The sequence below is a fragment of the Phytophthora cinnamomi genome (genome assembly GCF_018691715.1).
Source record: "Phytophthora cinnamomi strain GKB4 chromosome Unknown Contig5, whole genome shotgun sequence".
Classification (NCBI taxonomy): domain Eukaryota; phylum Oomycota; class Peronosporomycetes; order Peronosporales; family Peronosporaceae; genus Phytophthora; species Phytophthora cinnamomi.
In genome coordinates, this window is record NW_027150938.1 from 718896 (window position 1) to 743920 (window position 25025).

Genomic DNA, 25025 nt, shown 5'->3' on the forward strand with positions numbered 1-25025 from the left:
GTTGCTCTCCTCTACGGCATCCACGCGGCGTCATACATGTACTCTTGTGGTGCTCGGTGGCGCGACTTGACGCGCTAAGCAGCTCCGCCAACGGCTTCAACTGCCGCTGCTGCGACTAAGCCGATGGCGTCCTTCCGAGTGTGTCAGCCTCCGCTCAGTCGTTTCCTTTGTGTGCGGCACACTACGCCCGGAAAAGATCGGCCCGAGCACGAGGAGACGCATAACCGCTCGCGCCCTCCATTCGCCCTGCTCGCCTGTGCGACCGAAGTCCTCGCCGCCGAGCTGAGCCCCGCTTCCGACGCTACCTGGCTGCCGCCCACTCGTCCTATCGCACGCCGAGACGCACAAGAGAGTGGAAGACCATGTCCCGCCAGAGATACACGCCCGAAGACGTTCTCGAGCTCGAAGCGCCAACGGACTGTACGGGCCGCCACCCGTGGAGAGTTCTTTAACGTTGTAGTCTAACTGGATTCCACTGCGTTTGCCTGCCTCGTGTCTGCAGCCTTCCTGTGCCCGCTGAGCGCCAACAAGTACGGCATCGAGTTCCTGCACTTCTCCATCTCGGACTTCGAATCCAAGCGCAAGATCTTCGAGATCGGCAAGGACCGGCCGGGCAAGGCTGTGCCCAAGATGGACATCTCGCACGCGCGCGGAGAAGGCGCGTACCGCACGATCCGCTACGAGTTCTCGGAGGACGTGCTGCGACTGCCGGCCATCGCCACGGAGCTCGAGTTCTCAGTGGGGCCCCACGAGGTGCACAATCTGCGCATGATCGAGCGCCACTACTTCCGCGACGAGATCGTGAAAAGCTACGACTTCAACTTTGGCTTCTGCATCCCGTCCAGCGTCAACACGTGGGAGGCTATCTACGCCATGCCCCCGCTGGACGACGAGCTCATCAGTGACATGGTGGCGCAGCCCTACGCTACCGTGTCCGACAGCTTCTACTTCGTAGGCGACGAGCTCATCATGCACAACAAGGCCGAGTACAAGTACATTCCAGAGGACAGGGCGCAAGCCAAGAAGTCCTACTATAACAGCGACGACGAGGACGACGCCAAGAGCGGCGCAAAGGGCGGCGCCGGTCGCCCGGACGAAAAGGGATCCGGGGCTAAGGGCTCTGGAGGCGGCGCCAAGTGGTCGAAGGAGGACGATTACGACTAAGTTATTTTGCTGTAATCCCCTCGCCCCAGCCTCGTTGCTCGCAACCCAAAGCTCCCTGTTACGATACTGCATGGCAGCACATTATCTTTTCCTACGGTCCGAGTTGAAGGAGTATAAGACATCACAGCCGAGGGAACAGCGGCGCGAAAACTTGCTGGCCTCCCGCGAGCGCATCGATGTAAACCCACGCATCTTGCTCTCACCGACAAATAAAGACTACGATAAACATGTTTTGACCGAGCCCAGCTACGTAGTTATGGTAGCACACGACATAGGTTTGCAGCGCACGCAGGGTGTATATATATATATGGATAGAGTGTGAATTGCAATCGTCGAGCAGACAAAGCAGCAGCTTCAACGTGGATGTTGCAGCTAGTTTGTGCAGTTGCTCGTACTATTTGTGCTCAGCTTGTGTCAGCAGCTTCTAGCCTCCCCGCCAAAAATGCATTCGACACTTGCTGTTGGCACACAGGAGCTGGCCATGATGAAGCGTGGGGCAGATGCGATGGACGCCGGCGACGCAGGGCGGGACAGCCAGCGCGGCTGGAAGCGGCCGGACCACAAACGCGCGCGGCACGCGGACCAAGGCCGTCATCACAACGGCAACGGCAACGGCAATGGCAGCAGCAAGACTAGCGCAACAGTGCGGACACTGGCGGACGAGAGGGAGACGGACCCGCACCGGCTGGCGCAGCGCCAGAAGCAGATCGACTACGGCAAGAACACCATCGGCTACGACCGCTACTGCGCGCAGGTGCCGAGGCACCAGCGGCGGCCCGGGAGGCACCCCATGACGCCGGACAAGGCCAAGCGGATGGGCAAGAAGGTGTTCGACGGCATCGTGCGCAAGTGGAGGCAGGCGCTCCACAAGTACGACCCGCCAGAGCTGGCAGAGGCGCTCAAGACGGCGGAGGTGGAGACCCCTGAGGCTGCAACAGCAGACTCAAGGACGGCAGACGCAGATGCAATCGCAGAGCAGAGAGCAGCGCCGGTCGCGTCAGCCGAGTCCGACGCCCAGGAGAAGGTGCCGCCAGCCAGCGCGTCTACGCCACCTAGCCGCTCCATTTACGAGAACTTCGACGAGGACAATTTTGACGAGGAAGACTCGGACGACGACCTGCTGTAGCCTTTAGACAGAGGTTGCTGCGAGCAGGAGATACAAAGGACTGACTGCTTGTTGATTGACTCGAGCAGTCTGTTGACATGAATACTAGTAAGGTAGTAAATTGAGTGCGAGCTGGTGCTACAGTGGCCTTTACCCCCGAGAAGCGAGGAACTGCCGCCGCATTGCCAGTGCCTCCAGGAACAGGTCGATGTCCAAGCTGTCCACGTTGCGCCCCACTCGAGCCACCAGTCGAACCTCCGTCTGCCCTGCCTGCTCATCCGGGACATCGTCAGCGTCAATGATACCAACATCTGAGCAGCAACAACAAATGCGTGGTACCTGGTTGCTGGAGTATGTCTCGCCTAGAAACTGGTACATGGAGCCGATCTGCAGGCGCAGGTTGCCCAGCGCCATCCTCTGCGTCTCCACCGTCATGGAGACGTCCTGGAACGTCACTGTGGCCAGCTTGCGCTGCGCGTCGTACGCCGCCAGCCTGTCACGCACGAAGCGCTGGTCAGCAACACTGCAGCTGCAGCTGAAGCCCGCGCCGGCCTAGTCGCACTCACCTCCCCGTGATCCGCACCGACCGATTCTGGAGCTGCGGGTCGGCCAACACCTCCGCGATCTGGCAGATCTCGCAGCATCCAGGCGGCGCCACCATCGTGTACGGTAAATACAAGATGCATGGGACATAACGGCATCGTGGCTCCTTTTTATGGTATTTGGGTGGTCCACACGCGCTGTAACCACACCGTGAGCTCCAGTCAATAGTCGACTGAAAGGCAGCAGAGCAGGAAGCGACGTGCAAGACGGAGACCATGACGACGACCGCCACGACGACGCCCAGCAGCAAGACGGCGCCGGCCGCTGCCTCCAAGGCCGCGGAGGCCCCGCGCGGCCGCCCCGTGAGCGGGCGAGTGTGGAAGAAGGTGCAGAAGACGCGCTTCTCGTCGCAGGGCTTCAAGGGCACTAAGGTGCTGAGCACCACGTGGGAGGAGAAGATGCTCAAGCGCTCCAAGCTCAAGGAGCTCAAGGAGCTGCAGGCGGAGATCAAGGCGCGGCGACAGGCCGAGCGCGACGCCAAGCGCCAGGCGCGCGAGGAGAAGGAGAAGCGCCGGAAGGAGAACGAGCTCAAGTCGGCCTCCGTCCAAGTGGTGCGTTGCCCTCCGGTTTTCGTTTTGCTGCTGCTGGCACTGTACACATTGGTGGATGCTGATGCAATTTTGGTGTGTGTGTTGCTCGCTTGTTTAGATCTCGCGCACGCACAGACTCAAGACGATGAGCAAGAAGCAGCTGCGCAACATCAAGAAGACGATCGTGAACAAGCAGGGCGTGGTCGAGTATGTGCCGGTCTACTCCAAGTAGAGCGGCGCAAAAGACTAGATATTTGCGTCAGGTACTGGGTCGGCGACGTGGGCCTCGAGGACGCACGGAACGCAGATGCAGATTGTTATATTGAAGACTTTTTTTGACACGCAACGCTAGTAGTTTGCTTCATGCGGTTACATGTAAAATAGTTGGTGGCGTAGCGGTCTTGGCTATTCGCACATCGAGCGTGACGAGTTCGTTGTGTCATGATCGAATCGTGCTCGTCAGGCAGCTCAACGCTCACCCTTTCTTAAAAGTCTTCAAAGACTTCAGGGCATCACGCAGTTGCGTCTTGAGGACTCGAGCTGACTCGATACATACTCTACTGAAAGTGTAGACTCTACGTCATCTCAGTCAGACCCTCCCGATGCAAGTCCAGACTTTGAATTGCAGAAATCTGATGAGGTATCCGAGTTGCAAAACGTCAACATTGTATCCGATCTAGATGATGCCAACTCAGTATTGACGATTGACAGCTCAATTCATGAGCTTCTGACCACGATCCAAACTAGCAACGACGCACGCTGCGAACAAGCGTTGTTTCTCCTCCTCGAGGTTTCCATTGATGACCAATTACTTAAGTCACTGGGTGAGGAAGATGGAATTTTCTGTTTGGTGGTCGTACTTCGGGAAGCTGTGCGCGCTCAAGTGTTTAAGTTGGATATCAAGCTGATTCCCACGCCGAGAGTACGAAGAACTGCGGGAAAGTGTTCGCAGTGTCACAAGTTGTGACTCACAACACAAAAGCGCATCTCTCTAACGTGTGCTCTTACCGACGGCAACGGTGAGGACAAACTCAAGGCGATAATGTGTTGGCATGTGTTGCGACGGCAACTAATAGCGAGGAACTAGATGACTTCGGAGTTGTAGAACTGATCATTCCGTTGCTGAGGGACGACGATACAGCCATAAGCACTTGGAATTCTCGCAGAAAGAGGCGCGTTTGCAAATCATCGTGCCGGCGTTGGTGGAGTTCTTGGAGACTGGGTCGATGGCACAGAAATCACCTGCTGCATTTGCGGCGGGCTATTGGAGCGGCAACTTATTTCCCTACCTTGGCTCCACACTGCGAGCAAAAGCGAGACCCACCCGACACCATCGATGAGCAAACGCTGCAACAACTTTTTGCGGTCCCAGATTCCAACAACTCATCGTCAGCAAGTTCTTTCAGTTTGTCCACCACGTGCTGGAGTGGAAGTTGTTTGCTTGGATCAATGTTTGTCATAGATACTACCAGCTCCCACATGTCAGCCGCCATTTTCTCTGGCTGATTTGGGATGATTTCTTTCCTCACATTATCACGAACATCATCGTCACTAGAAACAGAAACGGAGGTTCACCGATAGCAGCCTCGATAATGCACACAGCGAAAGAGTAAACACCGGATGCGAACCGCGCTAGTTCGGTTGAACTCTCAAGGGTGCGCCATCGCAACGTCCCGATACCCTCGCCGAAGATGGATCCGAACGAGACGAACAGGCCCGTACAACACTCAGACCGAAGTCCGACAGCTTTGTTTGGCCATCAGTACCAATGAGGATGTTATATAGCTTTAGATTGCCGTGAACGACACCTCTCTTCTGAAGCCCGAGAGTAGCTTGATACATCAGTCGCCACAAGTGCCGTTTGTTACCCTCTCAGCGAACAAGAAACAATCCGAGATTTCTTTTGACTGCATCCTCCCACACGAGAAACAGCGGCGAGTTAACATGAGAGGCACCGGACATCTTTGTGATAGTCGGGTGGCTTTACGCATGGAGGAGGCTCGATTCGTTCTCAACCTGGCACCGAATGCGCTCATCGTTCACCATATCATCACAGAAGAGGTGCTTGACCACCACCACCGTTCCAGGGACCCACACTCCACGATGTACCGACCCAAATGATCCTTGTGCAAATGGCGTGGCATCGAACGTCACTTCATATCACGGGGTGAACCGTGGTGGTAGCTCATTTACCATTGCTTTAGAATCCGCGGTGGTTATCACCACCATCGACTTGATGCACTCCATAATCCCTGCGTCGTGCCGCGCTGCACGCTGCTGCAACTCGAAGTTGAGTGCTAGCGTCGCCTCCACGTAGGCTCGTGGGTCCGAAGAACGGTATTACGGTCTTTTGCGGAGGCAACCAGCACGTCCTTTTGCACGCGGTGTCATGCTCCCATTGCTCGGCAGTGACGACACCAAGCTCCCCCGAGAGCCCCGTGATGCCGTCACTGATCTGCTGTTGCTCCCTCACCAACTTGCCATGCTCAGCCGCTCGAAACACAAGCTGCAACACTCCGTACCGCTGCAGACAGCTCAGCAACTCGATACAATCGCCACCAACTTATCAAGCGAGTCCTCCTTAGGTGGCTGGCCACTCTCTTCTTTCCTCTGCTGCTCAACCAACTCACTCTTCCCCGACGCAGATCTCGAGAGCACCTCCGCCAAGGCGGCGCCAACGGACCCACGCCGCGGACGGCAACTTTACCATCGCTTTGATATTTCGTAGAAAACGTGCATTTGGTACACTTGAAGTGCAGGGCGAGGTACACGTTGAAGTCACTGCATCTAGGACTACATACATGTACACAGCGCAGTGTAAGTACAGCTCTCCAAGTACCTCACGCCGCAGTTGTAAACTCTAAAAGCCACTGCGCCACATCCGTGTGCCCTCGCGCCGTCGCGGTCGCTGCTAGCCCCGCTCGAGAGCGGCCGTTCTTGGACACCATGCCGTTGGAGAATAGGAACTGCAGCACCTCCAGGCGCCCGTACCACACGGCGTTCTCCTCGGCGGGGCCGTCCAGTATTCGCTGCGAATACAAGATGCGCTCCCGCCTCGCCCGCAATAGGCTCAAAGTGTCCGTGGTGCGCATCTCTGCTTCTGCGCGTCGCCGAGCAGCCGCGAGCTCTCTTGTCGTATCGACGCTGGCGTTGACGGAGCAGTACTTGGCCAGCACTTTAACGACTTCGAGGTGGCCCCAGCGTACGGCGGACGCGAAGGCGCGGCGCCGATTGCCCACCGCAATGTTCTCGTCCAGCCATCGCACGACGCCGGCGTGTCCGTTGACCGCAGCGCAATGCAGCGCCGACGCAGTGCAGCCTTCGTGGCGATTGGCGTGTAGCCACTGGAGCACCTCGAGATGGCCGTTCATGGCGGCTCCGTCCATCGCGCCGGTGGTGCATCCCTCCGTCCTGTGGGTATGCAGCCACTGTACGATCTCCAAGCTCCCTTTGCGCGCAGCGTTGTCCATGGCGTACGGCGTGCACCCTTCCGTTCTGTTCGCGGCCAGCCACTGCAGCATCGGCAGGTCCAGCGCTTCCGCTGCGCAGTCCATCACGTGCGGAGACCCGGGCGCCGACGAGTGCTCGTGCAGCCAGCGCACGATGTCGAAGTGGCCCTCGATCGCCGCCACCACCATCATCTTGGTCGTCCAGCGGAAGGTCGCGAGCTGCTGGTGGCTCCGCGCCCACTGCAACACGTCCAGGTGGCCGTGTCTCGACGCGCGCACCATGGCGTCCGTCACGTCCCAACGTCTCGACGAGTAGTGCGTCACGAGCCACTGGAACACCGCCAGATGGCCCTCCTCAGCCGCCTCGGAAGTTGCCGCGACGAAGGACGCGCGGCGAGCCAAGTCGGACGGCGGGGGGTCCCCGGCAGCCGTGGCGCGCTGCTGGTCGTGGGCGGCCACGCGCTTCACGAGCCGCAAGTCGCCGGTGGAGCTGGCGTCTTCGAGGCTCCAGAGCGCCGAGTAGTCCAGCATGGCACTGATCTCCTCCACGAGCTGCGGGATGGCCACGAGCGCCGGGAAGGCCGCGTGCACGGCGGCCGAGACGCCCGGCAGCGGCGACAAGTCCGCCGACGACATGAGCTGCTGGGAGAATTTCAAATGCGCCAATGGGAGAGAGCCATTAGCGGATGTAGCCATCTGCTGCAGCTTCAACTTGGCCTGCTGGTCATGTTTGCCACGTTCGTGTGGAGGCCCCGACCGCGAACGCCTCACGCGCGCTGGCTGTCGTTCGCCACTGCGTCTCTGGAGCGAATCGCCGCTGCCGTTGCCGGTGCTGCAAGGCGATTTCGACTCGTCGTGCGCGCCTGGGAACTGACCCCACACCCACCCGGTGTTACAGACTTAGTCTGCTGCTGCACGCGACACTGCACGTTACGCGGGCCGCTCCGTCCCGTGGGGCCTATGGCTGCATCGCGAACGAGCTTGCCTTGCGGGGTTCATTCCTGCAATTGACGAGACGAGCCAACGCAGCGCCATGGGCAACGCCCACAAGCCCATGCGGGCCGTCTCGACGGTCGAATCCGAGCTGCCGCTGGTGGATCAGGACGTCAACGCAACCAACGCGTACGGCTACACGCTACTGCTATTTGCGGCTCGAGACGGCGACGTCAAGGCCGCACGCTTCCTGCTCGAGCACCACGCCGCGGTGGACACGCGCAACGGCTACGGCGCGACAGCTCTCCACTTCGCCGCCTCGTGGGGGCAGCTCGAGGTGGCTCGACTGCTGCTAGAGCACGGTGCGTCTGTGAACGTGGTCGACAGATCTGGTAAGACGCCGCTACTTCGAGCGGCCGCCAATGGAGACGTGAAGCTCGTGCGTCTACTGCTCAAGCACGGCGCCGACATGAAGATCCGAGACGCCTTCGGGTGGAACGCGGAGCGTTTCGCCGCGAACGCGGGCCACTACAAGGTACTCGCAACACTTCGGCACTACGAGGTATGGAGCTCGTGCTCTTCTGACGACGGCCAGCGCTGGTCGCAGCGGTCCAGCGGCGTGTTGTCGGCCATCACCCAGCGATTTTCAAGCAGCAGCGACTGCGACGCCAAGAAACCCAAGGTGGACGTCCCGTTCCCGACGTCTGTGGACCAGCCCGCCAGCCAGCATGGATCGAACGCTCTCAAGCCTCTCCGGCCGCACCCCTGCCTCTATGGAGCCCGATGAAGGGCTCCACTCTACCTAATGCTACGCCTGCCGTGCCACGTACTTCCTCTCTATTGTTATAATTGCCTTTCGTTGTCCCATACAGTCTTGAGCCGTTAAACCCCCAGTAGGAATAAGTGCAGGAAGATACTTCCGCGCGCCCCTCCACTTACTTGCCACCTGCAGGAGTCTCCTCCTGCCGCCATGGGGAACGCCGGGGCCAAGGGCGCCAAGGACAGCAAGGACGAGTTCACCTTCGACGAGACGGACGGTACGGCGCGCAGCAGGCGGCGGCTGCGGTGCGTCTCGAGCCTCTCACCGATTCCCCTGTGTGTACAGATGAAGCCTTCACCGAGGCGCTGCGCGTGAACCTGCAGCGGCTGATCGTCTACGCGCGCTCGGCGGACACGGCGCTGCAGCGAGAGGTGGCCGAGAAGCTGGCCAACGAGGCCGTCAAGCGTGCGTGGTGGCCGACTGAGCTCTTGGCTTGCGCTGGCTGGCTGGCTGACCGACTGTGTTGCTTGCCGAAGCCGACCGACAGGTGCAGATCGTGGAGCTGGATGGCCTGCAGCTGCTGCTGCCGCTCACCAAGTCCAAGGACACGGAGGTGCAGCGGCTGGCCGCCCACGCACTCGCCAACCTCTCGGTCAACTGTAAGACGCGCGCTCACAATACCCATCGGGGCGTTCGAGCTCAGGCGGCTAATGGCCGCGTGCAACCTTTGTTTGTTTGTTGGTCGCTGCCGCAGCGGAGAACCAGTCCAAGATGGCGACGGAGGGAGGCATCGACATGCTCATTGACCTCCTGAGCAGCACCAACGAGCACGTGCAGCGGCAGGCGGCGAAGGCCCTCGCCAACCTCGGCGTGAACGGTGCGCTCCTTGTCTTGACGGATACGGACGCCAGAGGATGTCCGGGCTAGCTAACGTATCTGCTGCCGCTGTTGTGCGCTGGCAGTGGACAACAAGGAGCGGATCGCCAAGGCGGGAGGCATTAAACCGCTCATTGACTTGGCCAGCTCGCGCCAGATCGGTGTCGCCGTGGAGGCTATTGCTGCGCTGGCCAATCTGGCTGTCAACGGTACTGTGCAGGAGATAGAGGTTGGTATCTCTTGACTCGGCTTCTAACTTTTGGCGTTGCCGTTTGTTTCAGATGCCAACGAGGTGGAGATCGCACGCAAAGGCGGCTTGAAGCCAATCATTGACGGCGCGCACTCGGAATCTGTGGAGCTGCAGTCCCAAGTAGCACGTGCACTACGCAACCTATCGGTGAATCGTACGTCTATCTCATGTTGGTTTAACTATCGTCCGCACGAGCTAATGCTTGTGTGTATGGTTGCAGCGGAGAACAAGCAAGCGATTGTGGAGCTGGGCGGAGTGGAGGCATTGCAGTCACTAGTGCGCTCCACGAACGATCGGATATGCCAGCAGGCTACTCGTGCGCTCGTCAACCTGGGCGTCAACGTTGTCGACTAAGGCCACGTAAGAAAAATCGAACGCCACGCATGGTGGTCCAATCAAGAGCATAGCAGCAACAGCCCCACCATCAACAGCATACATGACACAAATCCCTTCATTTGTCCAGCTTTGATATATCTCCACCTCGTACAACGGCGTTCTCCCTTCTTTATCGTCAGCAGAGCACGACAGCACGCCCAGTTTTGCCTGTTATGAGTGAAATTGCGCGTGCTCGTCAGTATCAGCGAAACTGAGTCTGCTCTGCTCATGCTCCTTGTCGCCTTTTGGCGCGCTCTTCTGTCCTCTTGTTTGCAAGCCACGAGCCTGCGCCAGGGGTCCCAGCTGCAGGGCCCTGGGGCATCATGGTACGGCGTTGCATTTCCGTTCCAATCTGTCCATGCAATAACGTATCAGTCAGCACTAATACGCATCTAATAGTCCTCTCAAGCTAACGCATCGTACCTCGTAGAACGATGACATCATGAGAGCCTGCTCGCGAGAGTAAGAGGCGCGGATCTCCTTCATCTTTTTCTCCAGGAAATCCACACGCTCCTGCTTCTCGTTGATCTGATTGCGGTGTGAACTCACCGCCACCATATACTTCGTTTGCACGGCATGCAATGTCTTCTTCGTGTAATTCTCCAGCTTTGCGCGCTGCTCCGAAAGCTCGTTGATCACGGACTCCTTTTCCTTCAGACGCTTTGTAAGTTCCGTCACGGTTGCGCGCAACGAGTCCACAGCTTCTGCCTCGATCTCCTGTTGTATTCATAATGCAGATGCGCATAGCGTGTCAACGTGTCAGTAAATGAAACAAATCTACTTGCGAATCTCTGCCATTTACGCACCAGCTTTTCCAGCTTGTCTTGGTATTCTGCAATTTGAGCCGACGAAAGCGCATTGTTGCTGCTCGTTACTACAACAGCACCGGGGGTAAGAACGGGTGCCTGCATGACTCCGCCAGGCCCCATAGCAACACCAGCTTCGAGCGTGGCAGCCGTGGCGAATCCAGCAGCTCCTGCTGCCGCTGCTACTTCGCTGACAGCCATATCGTTTGAAACCTGCATCGGCTCCGGTCCATCCGGTGCGTTCTGCCACTGCTGTTGCGGCTGTAGCTGGTGCTGAGGGTTAGCCTGAGCCTGCTGGAGCTGCGACAGCATTTGCTGCTGCTGTTCGTTTTGAATCCTAGCGTTGCGCAAGTCTTCTGACAATTGGTCGTTCTGCTTCTGCATCTGAAACAGCGATACCTCGAGCGACTTCTTCGCCTTAACTGCCATATCCAGATCATTTGCCAATTCTGCTTGTCCTGCATCTGCATTTCCACTCTTTAACTCGGCGTTTTCACGCTCAAGTCGGGCAACACGCTCTCTCAAACCGCTGACAGAGTCGCGTCCAAGCAGCACGTCGGCACTCAGCCCGCCTCCATTCACCGCGCTGCTCTCACCGGCAGCCATTGCATCATCAGTGCTTTCCCGGTATTGCATGCTAGAGAGTTGCGTGCGGAGTTCCTCCACCTGTGACTCGAGGAACTCTTTACCCCCCAGCGCACTATCGAGCTCTTCTTGCAGTCTCCGAATCTTCTGTTCCTTGACGTTAAGATTGGAACTAGCCTGAACATTGGCTGTCTCGAGCTCCACGACCTGGTTCTTGTATTTCTCCACGAGGCCCTTGAGTCCGGGCATGGTCTTGATCGTGCTCTCAAGGTCCACTACCTTGTCCAAATACTGCGCGTTAAGAGTCTCCAGCTCTCGCACCTGCGCACGCAACGAGTTCATCTCTTCCAATTTCTTCTTGTACTTGGTAACGCTAGCTTCAAGTTTGTTCAGCGTGCCTAGCTTTGAACGTGAAATATCGAGTTCATCGGCCTGGCGACGGACTTCATTTTCCAGCACCATAAGGCGCTCCCCAGAATCGCGCTTTACACGGTTCAGTTCCAGGTCCTTTTCTTCCATCTGCATCTGCAATGCGTGAACCTCATTGTCGACGATCTGTTGAATTTTTTTGTTGTCGCGGGTGAGTGTGTTCTGACGCTCGTTGCGGAGCTGGTCGCGCTCGCTTTCCAGAGCCTTGTATTTGTCGGCAAGATCTCGGTGCTCCAACAACGTATGCTCGAAGCGTTCCGTCAGCTCCCGCTTCTCGCGTTCCATATCCAAGTACCTAAGCTCCATTGAGGAGCTTCGCTCCAGCGCCTGTGCAAGCTGTGCAGCGAGTGCCTCAGCAGAGCTCCCCGTTGCCAACGCAGTGACCGATGCTGACGACATGGATGACTGAGAAGCGACCTCATCAAAAGACGCACCATGGGCCATCGAGTTGCGACGGCTGGCGTTCGACGCTCCGCCAGGAGATGTGGGCTGGAAGCGGTGCATGAGGTTCTCGATCGCGTGCATCAAGCTGGCCTGCTCGGACGCGCCCATCTGCATGATGGGGTGGATGTACTCGGACTTGTTGGGGCACTGCACCGCGCAGCCCAGCAGCAGCTCCGTGAGCTTGGCCACCTCGTGCACGTCGTTCTCCTTGGCGATCAGCAGCGGGTCCACGATCTCGTCCGCATGGCAGATCTGGCCCAGCTCGTCGGTGTAAAACAGCTCCACGGCGCGCAGCAGCGTCTTGAGGTTGTTGGACTTGAGCGCCCAGTTGCCTCCGGGCTGCTCGTTGATCTGCTCCAAGTTGACGTACTCCGCGTCACTGCCAATCGCAAGGAAAAAAGTGGAAAAGTGCAGGAACGAAGGGAAAAAAATCAGTCGGTCGCCCGTCGTCAGCAGCAGCAGGAGCGGCAAGGGCCTCGGCAACGCACATGTGGTGCATGATCTTGGAGAGGAAGACGCCGTCGCACAGATCCTCCATGCTCGAGATCTGCGCGTCCGACGCCAGCTTCTCGTGGAAGCTCTGTACCTGCTCGGCCGCAGCAGCAACAGCAACGACAACAAGCCGATCGTATCGAGTTAGAGGTCACCCGTGCAGCAGGACAGTCAGTCGCCCGCTCCTCTGCAATTCAAACGTTTGAAGCCAGGGCGAGCAGGGTTCTCCTTGTCAGGCGACAAGGAGGGGGCGGCAGATGCAGGTGGGGACCTACCCATAGCAGCAGACTTCGCTGGGCCGTGTCGTCCATGCTGGCCAAGTGGGGGCAGGAGGAGGGCAGGCAGCTAAGCCACGCTCGTATCTCTCACCTTCCTTCTTCGCGTTTGTATGAGCGCCTCCCCCTCACATTTGCCATGTGGTGGTGTGCGCCACACCACGCGATTGCGCGGCTAAGTACGAGCGCACTTCAACTTGCCGCAACCGCCGCCTATATGCGGCGCAGCGTTAGCACCTGGCCTCCAGCAGTCATCACTTCACGCAGCTCTGCTCCGACCGGATGTCGCTCCCACCCTCGGCGTCTGCGGTGGAGGCCTCGGCGGCGGAGACCTCCGCTTCCTGCTGCTCGGAGGCGCCGGGCGACCCCAGCGTCGCTGCCGAGAGCGAGGACCGACCCGTGCGCATGCCCAGGACGTCGGAGAACACGTCCTCGCTCGCCCGCAACTCCATCGAAGGGTACATGGTCGTCCACCGCAAGAAGAAGCAGCGGCAGCGCTTCCTCGTGTCCAAGTCCACGCACTTTGTCGTGGCCAACACCATGAAGCACGCGCTGGAGATCTACAAGTGTGTGAGTCTCTGCTGGCAGCGGGTCGCTCTCTTGGCTCCCGTGTGTTAACAATGTCTTTGTTGTTGTTGTTATTGATGATGATGGTGATGTCGAATGGCGGTCGTGCAGTAATGAGACGCGGTCGGAGCTCGTGTATCTGCTGTCGCTGGCGGACGCGGTGCTGAGCTTCGAGTCGGACAACGCCAACATCGTCATGGAAAAATGCTTCTGCGTGGAGGTGAGGACGTGGAAGAAGAAGAGCACTCTTCGCTTGCAGCCTCAAGGGTTCATTTTTTATGAGGAGAACCAGGCTCGCATGCTGCTTTGGGTGAAATGCATCCACTTGGCGATCAAGCGAGCCACCACCTTGGATAGCGAACTGTTCCGGAGCCCTTCCACATTGTCGTCGGTTGAGCCCGTTCGTCGCTACAGTGATAGCGAGGAATCACGAACACAGACCGGAATTGAAGGCAGCCAGTGCGCGTCCACTATTGTCAGCCCGGGGTCCAGCCCCACGAACGGCTCAGCGTTCGCTGCCACTCGTGATAAACTTGCACAGCGCCTAGTGATTGATCCAGCAACCCGTATTGTTACTGCCGGGAGAACAATGCTAACACCGACTCGCTCTTCTAGTGTGAATGGAGAGCGACAGCCAATTCGCTGGCCCAGTATCTTTCCCCACCATGAAAAGCAACAACAAACACGGAGTCCAATGAGCAGTACGTCAACTGATGCGCCTTTATCACCAGCTGAAACAAATATCGCTTCGCCAAAACCAAGCTCCTGGAAACGTTTTACCAAAGCGAATACGGATGTGTCATCCGACACAACTTCCAGCAACAGTACTGAGCCATTCTCGCCGCTCCGATCTCTATCTTTTCGTGCTACCCAACTCGATTCTGCCCCAGTTGGATCGCCTGCCAAGGACGATTCTGCTGGTAACGAGCAATCAGCACCTAACGAGGTAAAACCCCTTCCTCCTCTGCATGCCAAGCCGGACACCAGTGCAACGTCCAAGTGTGAACTGGATAACTCTGCTGAGGAGATAATTGAATCCGAGTCTTCTCCAATAAGTTTGCTGGCCATAATGCTCGTCGTGGCTATCGGTGCTGGCTTCTCGGACAAATCCGTTTTCCTGCCGCTTGCACTCGTGGGGATTTTTGCGCACTTCTGCGACCAACACCAGCAATTTTTGTCCTGGACTCTGTCGTCTGTAGTCGTGTACCTGGCCAGCACCTGCAATGTGGTATTTGGCGTCGGAGCAGCGACTATTCTTATTTACATTTGGGGTTATGCGAACTTCAAGACTTGGCGACGAAGACGCATGCACCGAAGAGCTCTAGTTCACTACAGAGATCACCGGGCATGCCAAACCAGCGTTGAGCTCGACCACTTTCATGTTGGTACTAGTTTGTTATACCTACACCTCATTATTGCGATGATCTTCAATGTTGACGGCTTTGTGTTTATCGTAACAGATTCCAAATTGGATGCGGTATCCTGATGTGGATCAAGCCGAGTGGCTTAACAAGGTTTTCGTCGCGTACGTAGTACCACTTGAAGCCAGCATAAATTGAACCTCTGAGCTGATAGTCTTTATTTTTTCTCAGTGGTTGGCCATATCTCAAGAAAGCCATCGAAGTAGTGTTCTGCTGGTTGGGACTGCGAGGCTCTGGTTTTGTAAAAATAACTCTGTTTCTCATTTGTCGTACACGCAGGGTTCAGTGAAAAGTGCCATGAAGCCCGTTCTGGAAAAACAAAAGCCGGCCTTCATGAGCTCGCTGACTCTCGCTCACTTGGACTTGGGCTTGGATGCTCCGAAAATTTGCGGTGTCAAGTTCGTGTCCGCTAGTACGCTCACGGACGAAGTGACGCTGGACGTGGGGGTCCGCATTGTAGCGAACAAGAAAAGTTTTGCGGCCGATCTGAAAATGGTCTCGCACCTGGGCGCTACCGTTTACCTGTCACTGCGAGAGCTTCTGCTCGTCGGGACGTTGCGAGTTACGTTGAGCCCGTTGGCCTACTACTGGCCGTGCTTCGGTGGCCTCAACCTGTCCTTCACCGAGTGAGTTCGACTGGTGATTTGGTTGTTTGTAGTCACGACCACGAGCGACTTGCCCACGAGTGTGTGTGTGTGTTTGTATGTGCCGTGGTGGTTGCAGCCGACCGGTGCTCGACTTCTCGCTCACCGCCGCCAAGATCAACATCGCCAACGTGCCCTTCGCCTCCGAGTGGTACGAGCGTCACTCCAACAAACACTCGAATTTGTTAAACAAGACGCGACCCACTAACTTTTCGTCTCTGGCCAGGCTCCACGCGTTCCTGTACGACCTGCTGCTCGACAATTGCTTGTGGCCCAACGTGCTGGACATCCAGCTCTGGGACAAGGACGGAAACCCCGTCCAAAGCGAGCCTGCTTGAAAAATAAAGTACTTCTTGCTGCACTACTGGTATTATACACGTCCAGCATTTTGGTGGTGGGGGTCGAGGATTGGCCAAAATTCCACCCAGCATCTCGACGTCACTGATCATTCCGCAATCTGCGCCGTCAGCCGCAAGTCAAGACGCTCGCCATGTTCCCCCGCAGCCGCCAGCTCCTGCGCGCCCTGGCGCGTCGCAGCGCCGCGTCGTCAGCAGCCGCCGCCACCCGCTTCGTGCACGCGCAGCCCCCGGCCGGCCGCGCGTTCGCCGCGCGCCAGATGTCGCCCTTCCTGGCCCGCGGCGGCGCGCTGCGCTCCATGTTCATCCAGACGGAGCCGACGCCCAACCCGCTGAGCGTCAAGTTCCTGCCGGGGCGCGCCGTGCTGGACGAGCGCTTCACGACGGGCGTGGTGCGTGGCCTGCCTGCCTGTCTGCCGATGGGCTGGAATGGACCTGTGCTGATTTCTGTTGCGGTAGGACTTCACGCCCGGCTCGGAGGAGGTGCGCCGCTCGCCGCTGGCCAAGAAGCTGTTCCAGATCGAGGGCGTGACGCGCGTGTTCTTCGGCAAGGACTTCATCTCGGTCACCAAGACGGAGGACGAGGACTGGGACGTACGTGGGCGGCGCTGGCAGACGCTGGGGCTGGGAGATGGTGGAGCTGACGTGGTTTTTTGCGTTGCTGTTGCATTGCGGCCTCGCAGGCGCTCAACGCCGAGATCTTCGCGACGATCATGGACTTCTTCGCGTCCGGCGAGGAAGTCATGTCCGACGAGCCTATCATCACGGTGAGACGAGATCCTTGCTAGGCCTTGTTGGCGCAGGGGCCTGATGCTTTATGCCATTGTTGCGTGGTGTAGGACACGACGATCCTGCCGGAGGATGACGAGGTGGTGGCCATGATCAAGGAGCTGCTGGAGCAGCGCATCCGGCCGTCGGTGCAGGACGACGGAGGCGACATTTTCTACAAGGGCTTCGACGAGAAGACGGGGCTCGTGAGTGTCCAACTCGCAGGCTCGTGCGCCGGCTGCCCCAGCTCCTCGGTCACGCTGAAGCACGGCGTGGAGAACATGCTGAAGCACTACATTCCGGAGGTGCGCGGCATCGAGGAGTGGGTCGACGAGGAGCTGAATGCTGTGAACGAGAAGGAGTTCAGGACGCTCGAGGAGAAGCTGCGCTCAGTTGGTATCCCCAGCGAGTAAATATCGGGAATGTGAATAGCAGACACAGAAGCCCTGGGCCGGGACTATATCTCCAGCGCCTGAGTGTTGGAGCATCTTTGCCCCTACTGTATAGAGCACTTCCTTACACCGGGCAGGGACTTGTATCGCGCAGAAAAAGCGATGGGCGAGGAATCGCCAGCAGCAACAGGCAAAACAAACTGAAAATGAAGGTGCGATTACTTGACCAAGTCGGAACCCATGTGCAACCCTACTGTGTAGGCCGGAGCTTCCTCGTGTGAATCATGCATGAATAGGCCACCCGCTAGAGCATAGTTGCTCAAGAGCAACGGGAGTGTCGATTGTCATCGACACTCCGACAGGTTGCTGCTGGGCCAGCAATGCTGGTTGGCGGAGAATCCTATTTATGCTTCGTTGTTTTGGGAGTTGTGCGACGATGGAGAAAAGCGACAACAGCCTCCTAGCACCAAAAGCGCATTCGCAGGCGAGGAGAGCACGCGAGCTGTTCAACTCCACTTGCCGGGCGACAAAGCGAGAGGGTGCCAAGGATATGGCTGGTGGCATTCGTCGTCTTGGTGAGTTCTGCAAGTAGCTTAATATTTGTGTGCGTCCCCACGTGCCCCGCCTCCACGCACCCGCTTGCCCGCATCGCATCTACCATGCACCCACGCTCCGCTCTCAGCAGGTTTGTTGTGCCGCTATTAGCTGCTTTTCGGGGTGGGTGATCTTGGTGACTAATGCGTAAATTATGATCCTAGGCCGTCGCCCAAGAGGAGTGTGTCGTGCGCGGGCCTGGACGATCTGGAGGATCTACTTCATGGTTCTGACAACGCCCGTGCTCACCCGAATCGCAAACGCCACCAAAGTCTCAATAACGACAACAACATCGCAGCGACCAGCTTTGCGGCATCATCTTCACCGTCAGAGCGTGACTACCCACCGCCCCCAGCTTCCTATCCTGGGGCGCGGCGCCGCCCCGAACTTTCCCCATTCAACGAGAGTACGTGCATTTCTATATTTGTTTGTGAGGATGGCAATGCTTAACCTTTTGCTTAATGTTTGTCCCAATAGAGAACAGCGCGAGTGGTTCTTTCCAACTGGTACCATCGTCCGCTTCATCATTTGATCCTCGCTACCGCCAAGCATCCTCAAATCAAATTCAAGCAATTGAGCATCCTGATTCAGACGAGCAGGACAACAACTATCAAGAAGAGCATAGTCACGATTTCAACAACGAGTTTAGTGGAGGTAACGGCAGCTATGGTGGTGCTCACGAGTATAAAAGCAGTTTTTCCGCCTTATCTCAAGAGCCTCAGGATGTGTTCGAGCACAGGCTAAGACTCGACCACGATGCACTGTCAGCGAAGCGCTTTGATCACAACGTCTTTCTCCCACCATCACACCGATCAGCCAGTGAGTGCTCTCCACGCGAAGAATTTCTCGTCCAGGCCTTCGGCCCCAGTGGGTTCAAGCTGCACGGAGGTACTTCGGTGTCAAGCAATGACGAGTTGGATGGGAGCTTCAGTGACGACAGCAGCAACAATAACAGGGAACACGATTCACCAGGTCGTAGCGCTGAGCTTGCAGATGCTGATTCCGAGCTGAAGATGTCTTTTAACGAGCTTGAGGCCGATATACGTGGTGCTATGCATCAACACCCACAACAGCAGCAACAGCACGCGTCAAGGCTTCCAGAGTTAGTGGAGATACCCCAACACTCATTTCCTTCATCTTCTCATGGGCCTTTTGGGCTGAATCGCAGTGCTGGCTTTAGTCGTAGTAATCAGGACATACTCCGTGTCCCGCTATCCGATCAACCACAGGACACTCGCTCATACCTCGCCGAGGATCAAAAACAACCCAGATATTTTACTCGAGAGCAGCAGAATCACACCCCTTTGTCCCAGGACAAGTCAGCTCAACAAAGTAAAGGTAGCGGTGGGGTTCAGACGCCCACAAAATGGCTTCGCGACGAGGACGAACGGCTTCGTGTTGCAGTGGCGCGCTTTGGAGGCAAAAATTGGAAGATGATCGCAGAAACTCTGGGAAATGGGCGCACAGACGTTCAGTGCCTTCACCGTTGGAACAAGGTGCTTAAACCAGGCCTGATTAAAGGGCCTTGGACTCCTGAAGAGGATCGTATTCTAACAAGCCTCATCACACGCTATGGTGTGGGCAAAATCCGTTGGTGTGATCTTGCGCTGCATTTGCCCGGGCGCATCGGTAAGCAATGTCGTGAAAGATGGTGCAACCACCTCGACTCGCGTATTCGCAAGGGCCAGTGGACCCCCGAGGAGGATGACATGGTTTTTCGTTGGCAACAAAAGCTGGGTAATAAATGGAGCGAAATTGCGAAGTTGCTACCTGGACGCACGGAAAACGCTGTGAAGAATCGATTCAACTCGGCTGCGCGTCGCAAGTGGCTGATGAACCAGGCCAACAAGGGATCAGCTGGAGCGCAGTCTACACCGGTTGCCCACAACCCGTCCCAAGTGTCACCACACATGCAGCTTCAACAGCAGCAAAACATGTTGTTGCAGTCACCGTCAGGCCCCCAAGAGGGTAATGTCTACAACGTTGGTAGTATTCCGTATCTGGGCGGAAAAGTGACGCCGCTTCCTTCAACTGGACTATTTGTTGCGCAGCGAGAGGAGCACCACGCGCAAACGATGATCCCACCGCTTGGGCGCCAAACTCTGAGCCAGCAGTACACGCTATCACCAGGAGCGCTGACAACTGACGCGCTACTCGCCAGCGCGTCGGATGGGTCGCACTCTGCTTTACGTTCATCACTATCCGCGAGTCAAGATCATGACAAGCACCCCGAGGTCAGCAAAAGTGAATTGGTGACACCACCGACTTTCGTGCCGCCCCCACTGAACTCACTCTTTCACCCTCCCGTGATCAATGCTGCCGCTGGCACTACCCGCACTCTGCATCACTTGGCAAGCAGCAATGAGGGTGCCAACAGACCAGTATTCCCTTTACCTGCCCACCTTCCTACACTACTCCAGCACGAGTCGTCAGTCGCCGCTGACCCGCCTGCCAAGGACATGTCCGGTGACATGGCTGCCGATAAGGATGCCAACCTTGCTCTGCTCCAGATGAAAGAGGAAAAGGCCGAACGAGACGACCTCGTCCTCCAAGCCGCTGGTGATCTACCTGCTGCGTCTGACACCAGCGTACCTATGGACGACGAAAATATGAACAGCTTCCTTGATAGTGTCGCCCTCGAACTCGACGACATCATGGAGTGAACGGCTGCTTCACGCTTTTTCTGCTGCCCCCTCCTCCATTATTCGGTGATAAAAAGTAATGCTGTCGTGCATCACTACGCGCATTGCTCGTTTTTAGAAACCCAACAGCATAAGGGTAACGAAGAATCCAATCCACAATTTTCTTACAATTGTGTTACAGTTCATAGACACCCGTTGCTTTTGGTTCAGTGTTTTACGAGCTGTTGGTCTCTAGAACACTTGCTGCTGCTACGGTGCTAGCGGCTTGAACTTCACCCTCCGGTTCATTTTGTTGTGCTTCCTCTGTCTGCGAGATTGTAATTGTGCAGATATCCTTGAGCCGCTGCTCAGCGCTATTCTGGCCGCCGAAAAGGTGGACACGACCGCTTTTATCAAGTACTGCACCATGTCCAACACGCCCGCGATACGCAGCCGCAGCAACTCCCTCGTCCGCGAAAGCTACAGGCTGCCATTCCCACGCTTGAATATCCAAGAGGAAGGCGTCATCGAACACGGTTGTTGATGCGTTCTCATCATCGCGCTGCGGATCCCAACCCCCGAAAATGAGAACTTTACGGTTCTCCAACAGCGTCGCCGAGTGACCTGTGCGTGCTTGTGGGGGTACTCCAATCACCGATGGGTGAAACCACGACCACGTAGCTTCACCAGTCTTTTTCTCGCTTTTTTTGAGAACGTGAACCGCATTGAAGCTTTTAGAGGAGTCGTTACCTCCAAAGTACACAATTTGGTTGTCGCCCACAGCCACAGCACTGTGGTACGTGCGCGCACTAGGCGGCTTTCCCTGTGGGTGTGCAGCCTTCCAATTCCAGTCATCTGTATCGGACAAAAGACAATGACAATGTTAGCAGTTGATATACAAGAGCCACCAGCTAGTTTTGAGCTACTCACCAGTATCCAAGATGTGCACCGAGCTCTGCCGATTGCGTCCTCGGCTACCGCCGAACACTACCACATCGTGTCCAATAGCAGTGCAAGTGTGACCACCTCTTGCAGAGGGTGGTGGCCCACGTATTGCTGGCGGGTACCAGAGGAGGCACTCGGTGTCTAACACCGCGATGTCGGAAAGGATGTCAAGCTCGCCTTCAACCTCCGCGTTGCGCTCGCCACCAAACACAAGCACTAAATTCTTCGAAGCCAGATACACAGCATCATGCCACGTGCGCGTGATCGTTTCGCAATTAAGCGGTGTCGTCCAGCGGTGTGTCTTCATGTCGAAGACGTGCAAATCCCCTAGCGTACGCTCTTCGTCATCGGTACCTCCATATACCACTACACGTTCTTCCGAGATTTTCGTTGCTGTATGACCCCAACGTTCAGATGGGATGTTCCCCAAAGCCTCCAGCATTTCCCACTTTGCGGCAGCTGCGAAACAAATCAGCACGAAGTAAATGTCGTGGTAAACGAGTTAGCCTCCGACTGGGACACATGAAAACTCTCCTCGTTCGAAGCTAAGCGCACCTGCTGGCTTGGGCTTTGGGGGACCGGTCATCAGTTCTTTGATGGATTTAGCCGGGGAAGGCTCGGGGCGTGATTTGGGCGTTCGCATACGCTTCTTGTTGGAATCGGGCGTTGGATTGGACAGCGTCGACTGCTTTGGCTCTGGTGAGAAGAACGAATTCACCGCCCCCTTTGCAGCGGTGGTGGCCTTTTTCTTGCTCTTCTTGGTTGGTGTCTTCTTTCCCATTTTCTCTCCAGTAGTCGGTGTGGCTTCCGAAGCAGAGTCAGCTGACTGCTCGCTCTGCACATCTGTCACGACGATATTAGCCTCAGGCTCCGCCTTGGTCTTCTTCCTTTTGCCCTTCGGTTTCTGGCCGCTGTTTGAGTTCTGGGGGCCGTCCAACTGGGCGAGCAGCAAGGTCTGCTCCGCCTCGTTGAGGAAGTTCGGCCGCAGCCGCTTGGTGTCAGCTTCTTCTTCTTCGTTGTCATCGCTGGCACTCAAGTCAATGGTGCGCTTCTTGCTCGGGGACGCGACGGCCTGCGGCTTCTGCTGTTTGCGAGTCGAGGCTTCTCCTGCAGCTGCCATTTGCGGTTCAACAAGAGATCAAATGTAAGCACAGACAAGAAGATCAGGCATTAAAGGGCAGCGACTGCAGCGTACGCTTGGACAGCACGACGTCCCCCGTGAAGTTTCGGCAGTGGATCGTGAGTGACCCGGCGGTGAACTCGAAGTGGATACCCGCCAGGTCCGTGGGGAGATCCACCTCTACACCTGCAGCGACGGCAGCAGCAACAGCAACGACAAGCATACATCTTAGCGCTCTGTTCTCCGGTCAGACGCAGGCCCCGCTTACGCCGCACCTTCGTACGACAGCAGCGGCATCTCTTCGCTCCAAATCCTAAAGTGAGCTTTTGGCTTTTCGGCGCCAATCGCTGGCGGGTTAGGGCTGCGTGCTAATTGGTGCATTTTTTCTATTATTTTCTAGCCCCATGAGCATCAACGTGCAGCTCCACGACGGAGCGGTGCCGTACCTCGTGTCTCCGTACGAGAACTTCTTCTTCCTCATCCACCGCGTGAAGCTCTCGGTCGAGAGCGGCAAGTGCGTGCAGACGCTGCTGCGTGGCTGTGCAATGGCTGGCTGGGCGCCGCGCTCGACCTAACGCGGTGATGCTGCAGTGGCTATCCGGGGCAGGGCGGCTGCTTCTACGGCGGCGAAGGACACTGCTACGTCTCGCAGTACCGCCTCGTCTTCGTGTCGGATGGGGCCCAGGAGGGCGGCGCGTACCAGTCCTTCTCGCTGCCGTTCTACGGCATCCGAGACTGGAGCTTCGACGTGAGCTTCCTCGGTATGTCCTGTGGCGCAGATTGGGAGCACCAAGTGCAGATGGCCGACTCGTACAAGGTGATAACAGGTTGTTTGTGCAGGTGCGAAGAGCTGGAAGGGCCACGTCAATAGAGTCCCAGGGGGTGGACTGGTTGGAGTCGGGAGGTTTGTGCTGGAGTTCTTGGTACGTGCTGTACGTGTATAATTGACGTCGCGGAACACTGCTAATTGGTGTGTGTTTACTTGTACGGACAGAGCTTTGGCTTTGAAGAGTTCCGCAACCACGTACTTCCATTGCTGGAAAATTCGCGGGCTATGCATCAGCAATTCCGCGACTTGGCTACTCCGTCGGTGTTGTTGGTACCGGGGAAAGCAGAAGAACAAGATGGGACCCCGAAGCGCCTCGCATACTATTCTGCGGAAGATCCGATGACTTTATTCATCGTCAACAAAGCGCGTGCACACTGAAAAGGTTTACCGGGAGCAATTAGGTAAATATCGCACCATGCTCATGTGTTTACTATTAGTTGCCCTCGTTTCAGAGCAAAATCACGCTCTTGATCACGTCCAAACGAAAGTGCTGTCAAATGGCGTCATAATCAATATTCAGGGTGGAGGCTGAATTTGCCGCGCCATTTTCATCTAAAAGAATCCAGAAAAATGCTTGCACATGGAGTGAAAAAAGTGGATTTCACAGTTCGAGCGGATGGCTGTCTGAACGATGCGAACGGCCAGTGCCCTGAAGGGTTCGACTTGAAACGATAAACGATTATTATCTTGGCACCGATTAATGGTAAAAAATCAAGAAGCTAGCGGTGGGTGTGAGCACCGAGCCGAGAAATTAACTGAAGCGCGCGCGTGCGTGCGTGTGTGTAGAAATCCAATACAGGATTATAACTACACGTACAGCACAAGGTAATTGCTTTGCATGAACTTTTTTCGTAGAATACCTGTAATCTATGCCATCCTGCCATGGCACGAGTTCCATGGTGCCCTGTTTACATATCTGCCATTTCGTGATTCGCGACACACATAACGTTAGGCAAGCACCAGCAGTGCTCATATGCAGCTCGCGATGCAGATGAACGGGAGGACCATGCTTGTCAGCATAGCACTCGATATTACTGTAATCAGGGTTGCGAGATGTTTTTTTTTAATTGGGAATAAACCATTTATTCCACCCAGTCGGTTTTTTGTTGTTGGATATTCATAAAACCCTATCCACCCATTGAAGAAGGACAAAGTATCAGTTTTTGAACTGATTGTAACGCAATATTCATTCGTTGTGAAAGGATCCGCTTGACGTCTAAAAAGTTCAGTCTTAACATATCTCGACAAAACATTAACATAGTTAACTAATATCATTGCATTATAGCGTATCGAGGGTTAGGTTGTATTTATCCAAAACCCCGACCCACCCGACCGGTTTAAAAAAACCACCCTTCCCTGCATGCAACCCTGACTGTCTGAGTTTGGGTCTCGGAATAAACGAAATTGCAACTGTCCCCAGATTGCTGGAGCTGGGGATTGTGTTGCTGCTACGCATACCCTGTCAAAATCGTTTTCTAGCCTCGAGGGAGGACGCCTCTCAATTGGAAGTTTCCACTATATCGGCATGCAAACAAGTGTCATGGAGATGCTGTAGTTGCCCGCGCCGGATGCGGCTCTCCGCCTGCTGGCCTCCCCACCCCCTGCGCAACCCGCCACTGTGAGTGCCTCTTGTAACGGGGTTACACGTACAAGTGGCTGCAAGCCACTTGTGAATTTAACAGGTAGGATATC

The 25025-nt window shown here is 56.4% G+C and overlaps 14 protein-coding genes across 14 annotated transcripts; 9 read left to right on the plus strand and 5 right to left on the minus strand.

Annotated features, from left to right (window-relative positions):
• Window positions 1–362: 362 nt before the first annotated feature.
• On the plus strand, window positions 363–1164 carry IUM83_09845 (uncharacterized protein; the record flags this gene model as incomplete). Its single annotated transcript, XM_067934318.1, has 2 exons — window positions 363–420; window positions 503–1164. The coding sequence occupies 2 exons, from the start codon at window positions 363–365 to the stop codon at window positions 1162–1164; spliced, it is 720 nt and encodes a 239-aa protein (XP_067799387.1).
• Window positions 1165–1606: 442 nt separating this feature from the next.
• On the plus strand, window positions 1607–2290 carry IUM83_09846 (Histone mRNA stem-loop binding protein; the record flags this gene model as incomplete). Its single annotated transcript, XM_067934319.1, has 1 exon — window positions 1607–2290. The coding sequence occupies one exon, from the start codon at window positions 1607–1609 to the stop codon at window positions 2288–2290; it is 684 nt and encodes a 227-aa protein (XP_067799389.1).
• A 129-nt stretch (window positions 2291–2419) lies between these two features.
• Window positions 2420–2930, minus strand: IUM83_09847 (CST complex subunit TEN1; the record flags this gene model as incomplete). Its single annotated transcript, XM_067934320.1, has 3 exons — window positions 2420–2539; window positions 2609–2762; window positions 2836–2930. The coding sequence occupies 3 exons, from the start codon at window positions 2928–2930 to the stop codon at window positions 2420–2422; spliced, it is 369 nt and encodes a 122-aa protein (XP_067799384.1).
• Window positions 2931–3087: 157 nt separating this feature from the next.
• On the plus strand, window positions 3088–3634 carry IUM83_09848 (Coiled-coil domain-containing protein 86; the record flags this gene model as incomplete). The annotated part of the gene is made up of 2 exons (XM_067934321.1): window positions 3088–3423; window positions 3521–3634. 2 exons carry the CDS (start codon window positions 3088–3090, stop codon window positions 3632–3634), a joined length of 450 nt encoding a protein of 149 aa, XP_067799385.1.
• A 2608-nt stretch (window positions 3635–6242) lies between these two features.
• IUM83_09849 (uncharacterized protein) lies at window positions 6243–7487 on the minus strand (the record flags this gene model as incomplete). Its single annotated transcript, XM_067934322.1, has 1 exon — window positions 6243–7487. One exon carries the CDS (start codon window positions 7485–7487, stop codon window positions 6243–6245), a length of 1245 nt encoding a protein of 414 aa, XP_067799390.1.
• A 397-nt stretch (window positions 7488–7884) lies between these two features.
• Window positions 7885–8571, plus strand: IUM83_09850 (ankyrin repeat domain-containing protein; the record flags this gene model as incomplete). Its single annotated transcript, XM_067934323.1, has 1 exon — window positions 7885–8571. One exon carries the CDS (start codon window positions 7885–7887, stop codon window positions 8569–8571), a length of 687 nt encoding a protein of 228 aa, XP_067799276.1.
• Window positions 8572–8754: 183 nt separating this feature from the next.
• On the plus strand, window positions 8755–10024 carry IUM83_09851 (Armadillo repeat protein VAC8; the record flags this gene model as incomplete). Its single annotated transcript, XM_067934324.1, has 7 exons — window positions 8755–8821; window positions 8890–9009; window positions 9081–9203; window positions 9299–9421; window positions 9507–9629; window positions 9702–9824; window positions 9891–10024. The coding sequence occupies 7 exons, from the start codon at window positions 8755–8757 to the stop codon at window positions 10022–10024; spliced, it is 813 nt and encodes a 270-aa protein (XP_067799269.1).
• Window positions 10025–10271: 247 nt separating this feature from the next.
• Window positions 10272–11163, minus strand: IUM83_09852 (hook domain-containing protein; the record flags this gene model as incomplete). Its single annotated transcript, XM_067934325.1, has 3 exons — window positions 10272–10397; window positions 10469–10762; window positions 10852–11163. 3 exons carry the CDS (start codon window positions 11161–11163, stop codon window positions 10272–10274), a joined length of 732 nt encoding a protein of 243 aa, XP_067799268.1.
• Window positions 11164–11372: 209 nt separating this feature from the next.
• Window positions 11373–13112, minus strand: IUM83_09853 (Hook domain-containing protein; the record flags this gene model as incomplete). Its single annotated transcript, XM_067934326.1, has 4 exons — window positions 11373–11380; window positions 11448–12688; window positions 12798–12895; window positions 13077–13112. 4 exons carry the CDS (start codon window positions 13110–13112, stop codon window positions 11373–11375), a joined length of 1383 nt encoding a protein of 460 aa, XP_067799274.1.
• Window positions 13113–13358: 246 nt separating this feature from the next.
• On the plus strand, window positions 13359–16046 carry IUM83_09854 (putative extended synaptotagmin; the record flags this gene model as incomplete). Its single annotated transcript, XM_067934327.1, has 8 exons — window positions 13359–13642; window positions 13755–13863; window positions 14932–15024; window positions 15104–15168; window positions 15236–15266; window positions 15344–15690; window positions 15788–15859; window positions 15935–16046. 8 exons carry the CDS (start codon window positions 13359–13361, stop codon window positions 16044–16046), a joined length of 1113 nt encoding a protein of 370 aa, XP_067799404.1.
• A 152-nt stretch (window positions 16047–16198) lies between these two features.
• On the plus strand, window positions 16199–17245 carry IUM83_09855 (iron-sulfur cluster scaffold protein nfu-like protein; the record flags this gene model as incomplete). Its single annotated transcript, XM_067934328.1, has 4 exons — window positions 16199–16456; window positions 16524–16658; window positions 16748–16831; window positions 16904–17245. The coding sequence occupies 4 exons, from the start codon at window positions 16199–16201 to the stop codon at window positions 17243–17245; spliced, it is 819 nt and encodes a 272-aa protein (XP_067799273.1).
• A 638-nt stretch (window positions 17246–17883) lies between these two features.
• IUM83_09856 (putative myb-like DNA-binding protein) lies at window positions 17884–20481 on the plus strand (the record flags this gene model as incomplete). The annotated part of the gene is made up of 4 exons (XM_067934329.1): window positions 17884–17909; window positions 17983–18224; window positions 18296–18472; window positions 19328–20481. 4 exons carry the CDS (start codon window positions 17884–17886, stop codon window positions 20479–20481), a joined length of 1599 nt encoding a protein of 532 aa, XP_067799401.1.
• Window positions 20482–20674: 193 nt separating this feature from the next.
• On the minus strand, window positions 20675–22801 carry IUM83_09857 (Rab9 effector protein; the record flags this gene model as incomplete). The annotated part of the gene is made up of 6 exons (XM_067934330.1): window positions 20675–21294; window positions 21370–21413; window positions 21507–21843; window positions 21940–22497; window positions 22580–22690; window positions 22780–22801. 6 exons carry the CDS (start codon window positions 22799–22801, stop codon window positions 20675–20677), a joined length of 1692 nt encoding a protein of 563 aa, XP_067799275.1.
• Window positions 22802–22908: 107 nt separating this feature from the next.
• Window positions 22909–23711, plus strand: IUM83_09858 (WW domain binding protein WBP-2, contains GRAM domain; the record flags this gene model as incomplete). The annotated part of the gene is made up of 4 exons (XM_067934331.1): window positions 22909–23018; window positions 23096–23265; window positions 23345–23427; window positions 23499–23711. 4 exons carry the CDS (start codon window positions 22909–22911, stop codon window positions 23709–23711), a joined length of 576 nt encoding a protein of 191 aa, XP_067799271.1.
• Between the last annotated feature and the right edge of the window lie 1314 nt (window positions 23712–25025).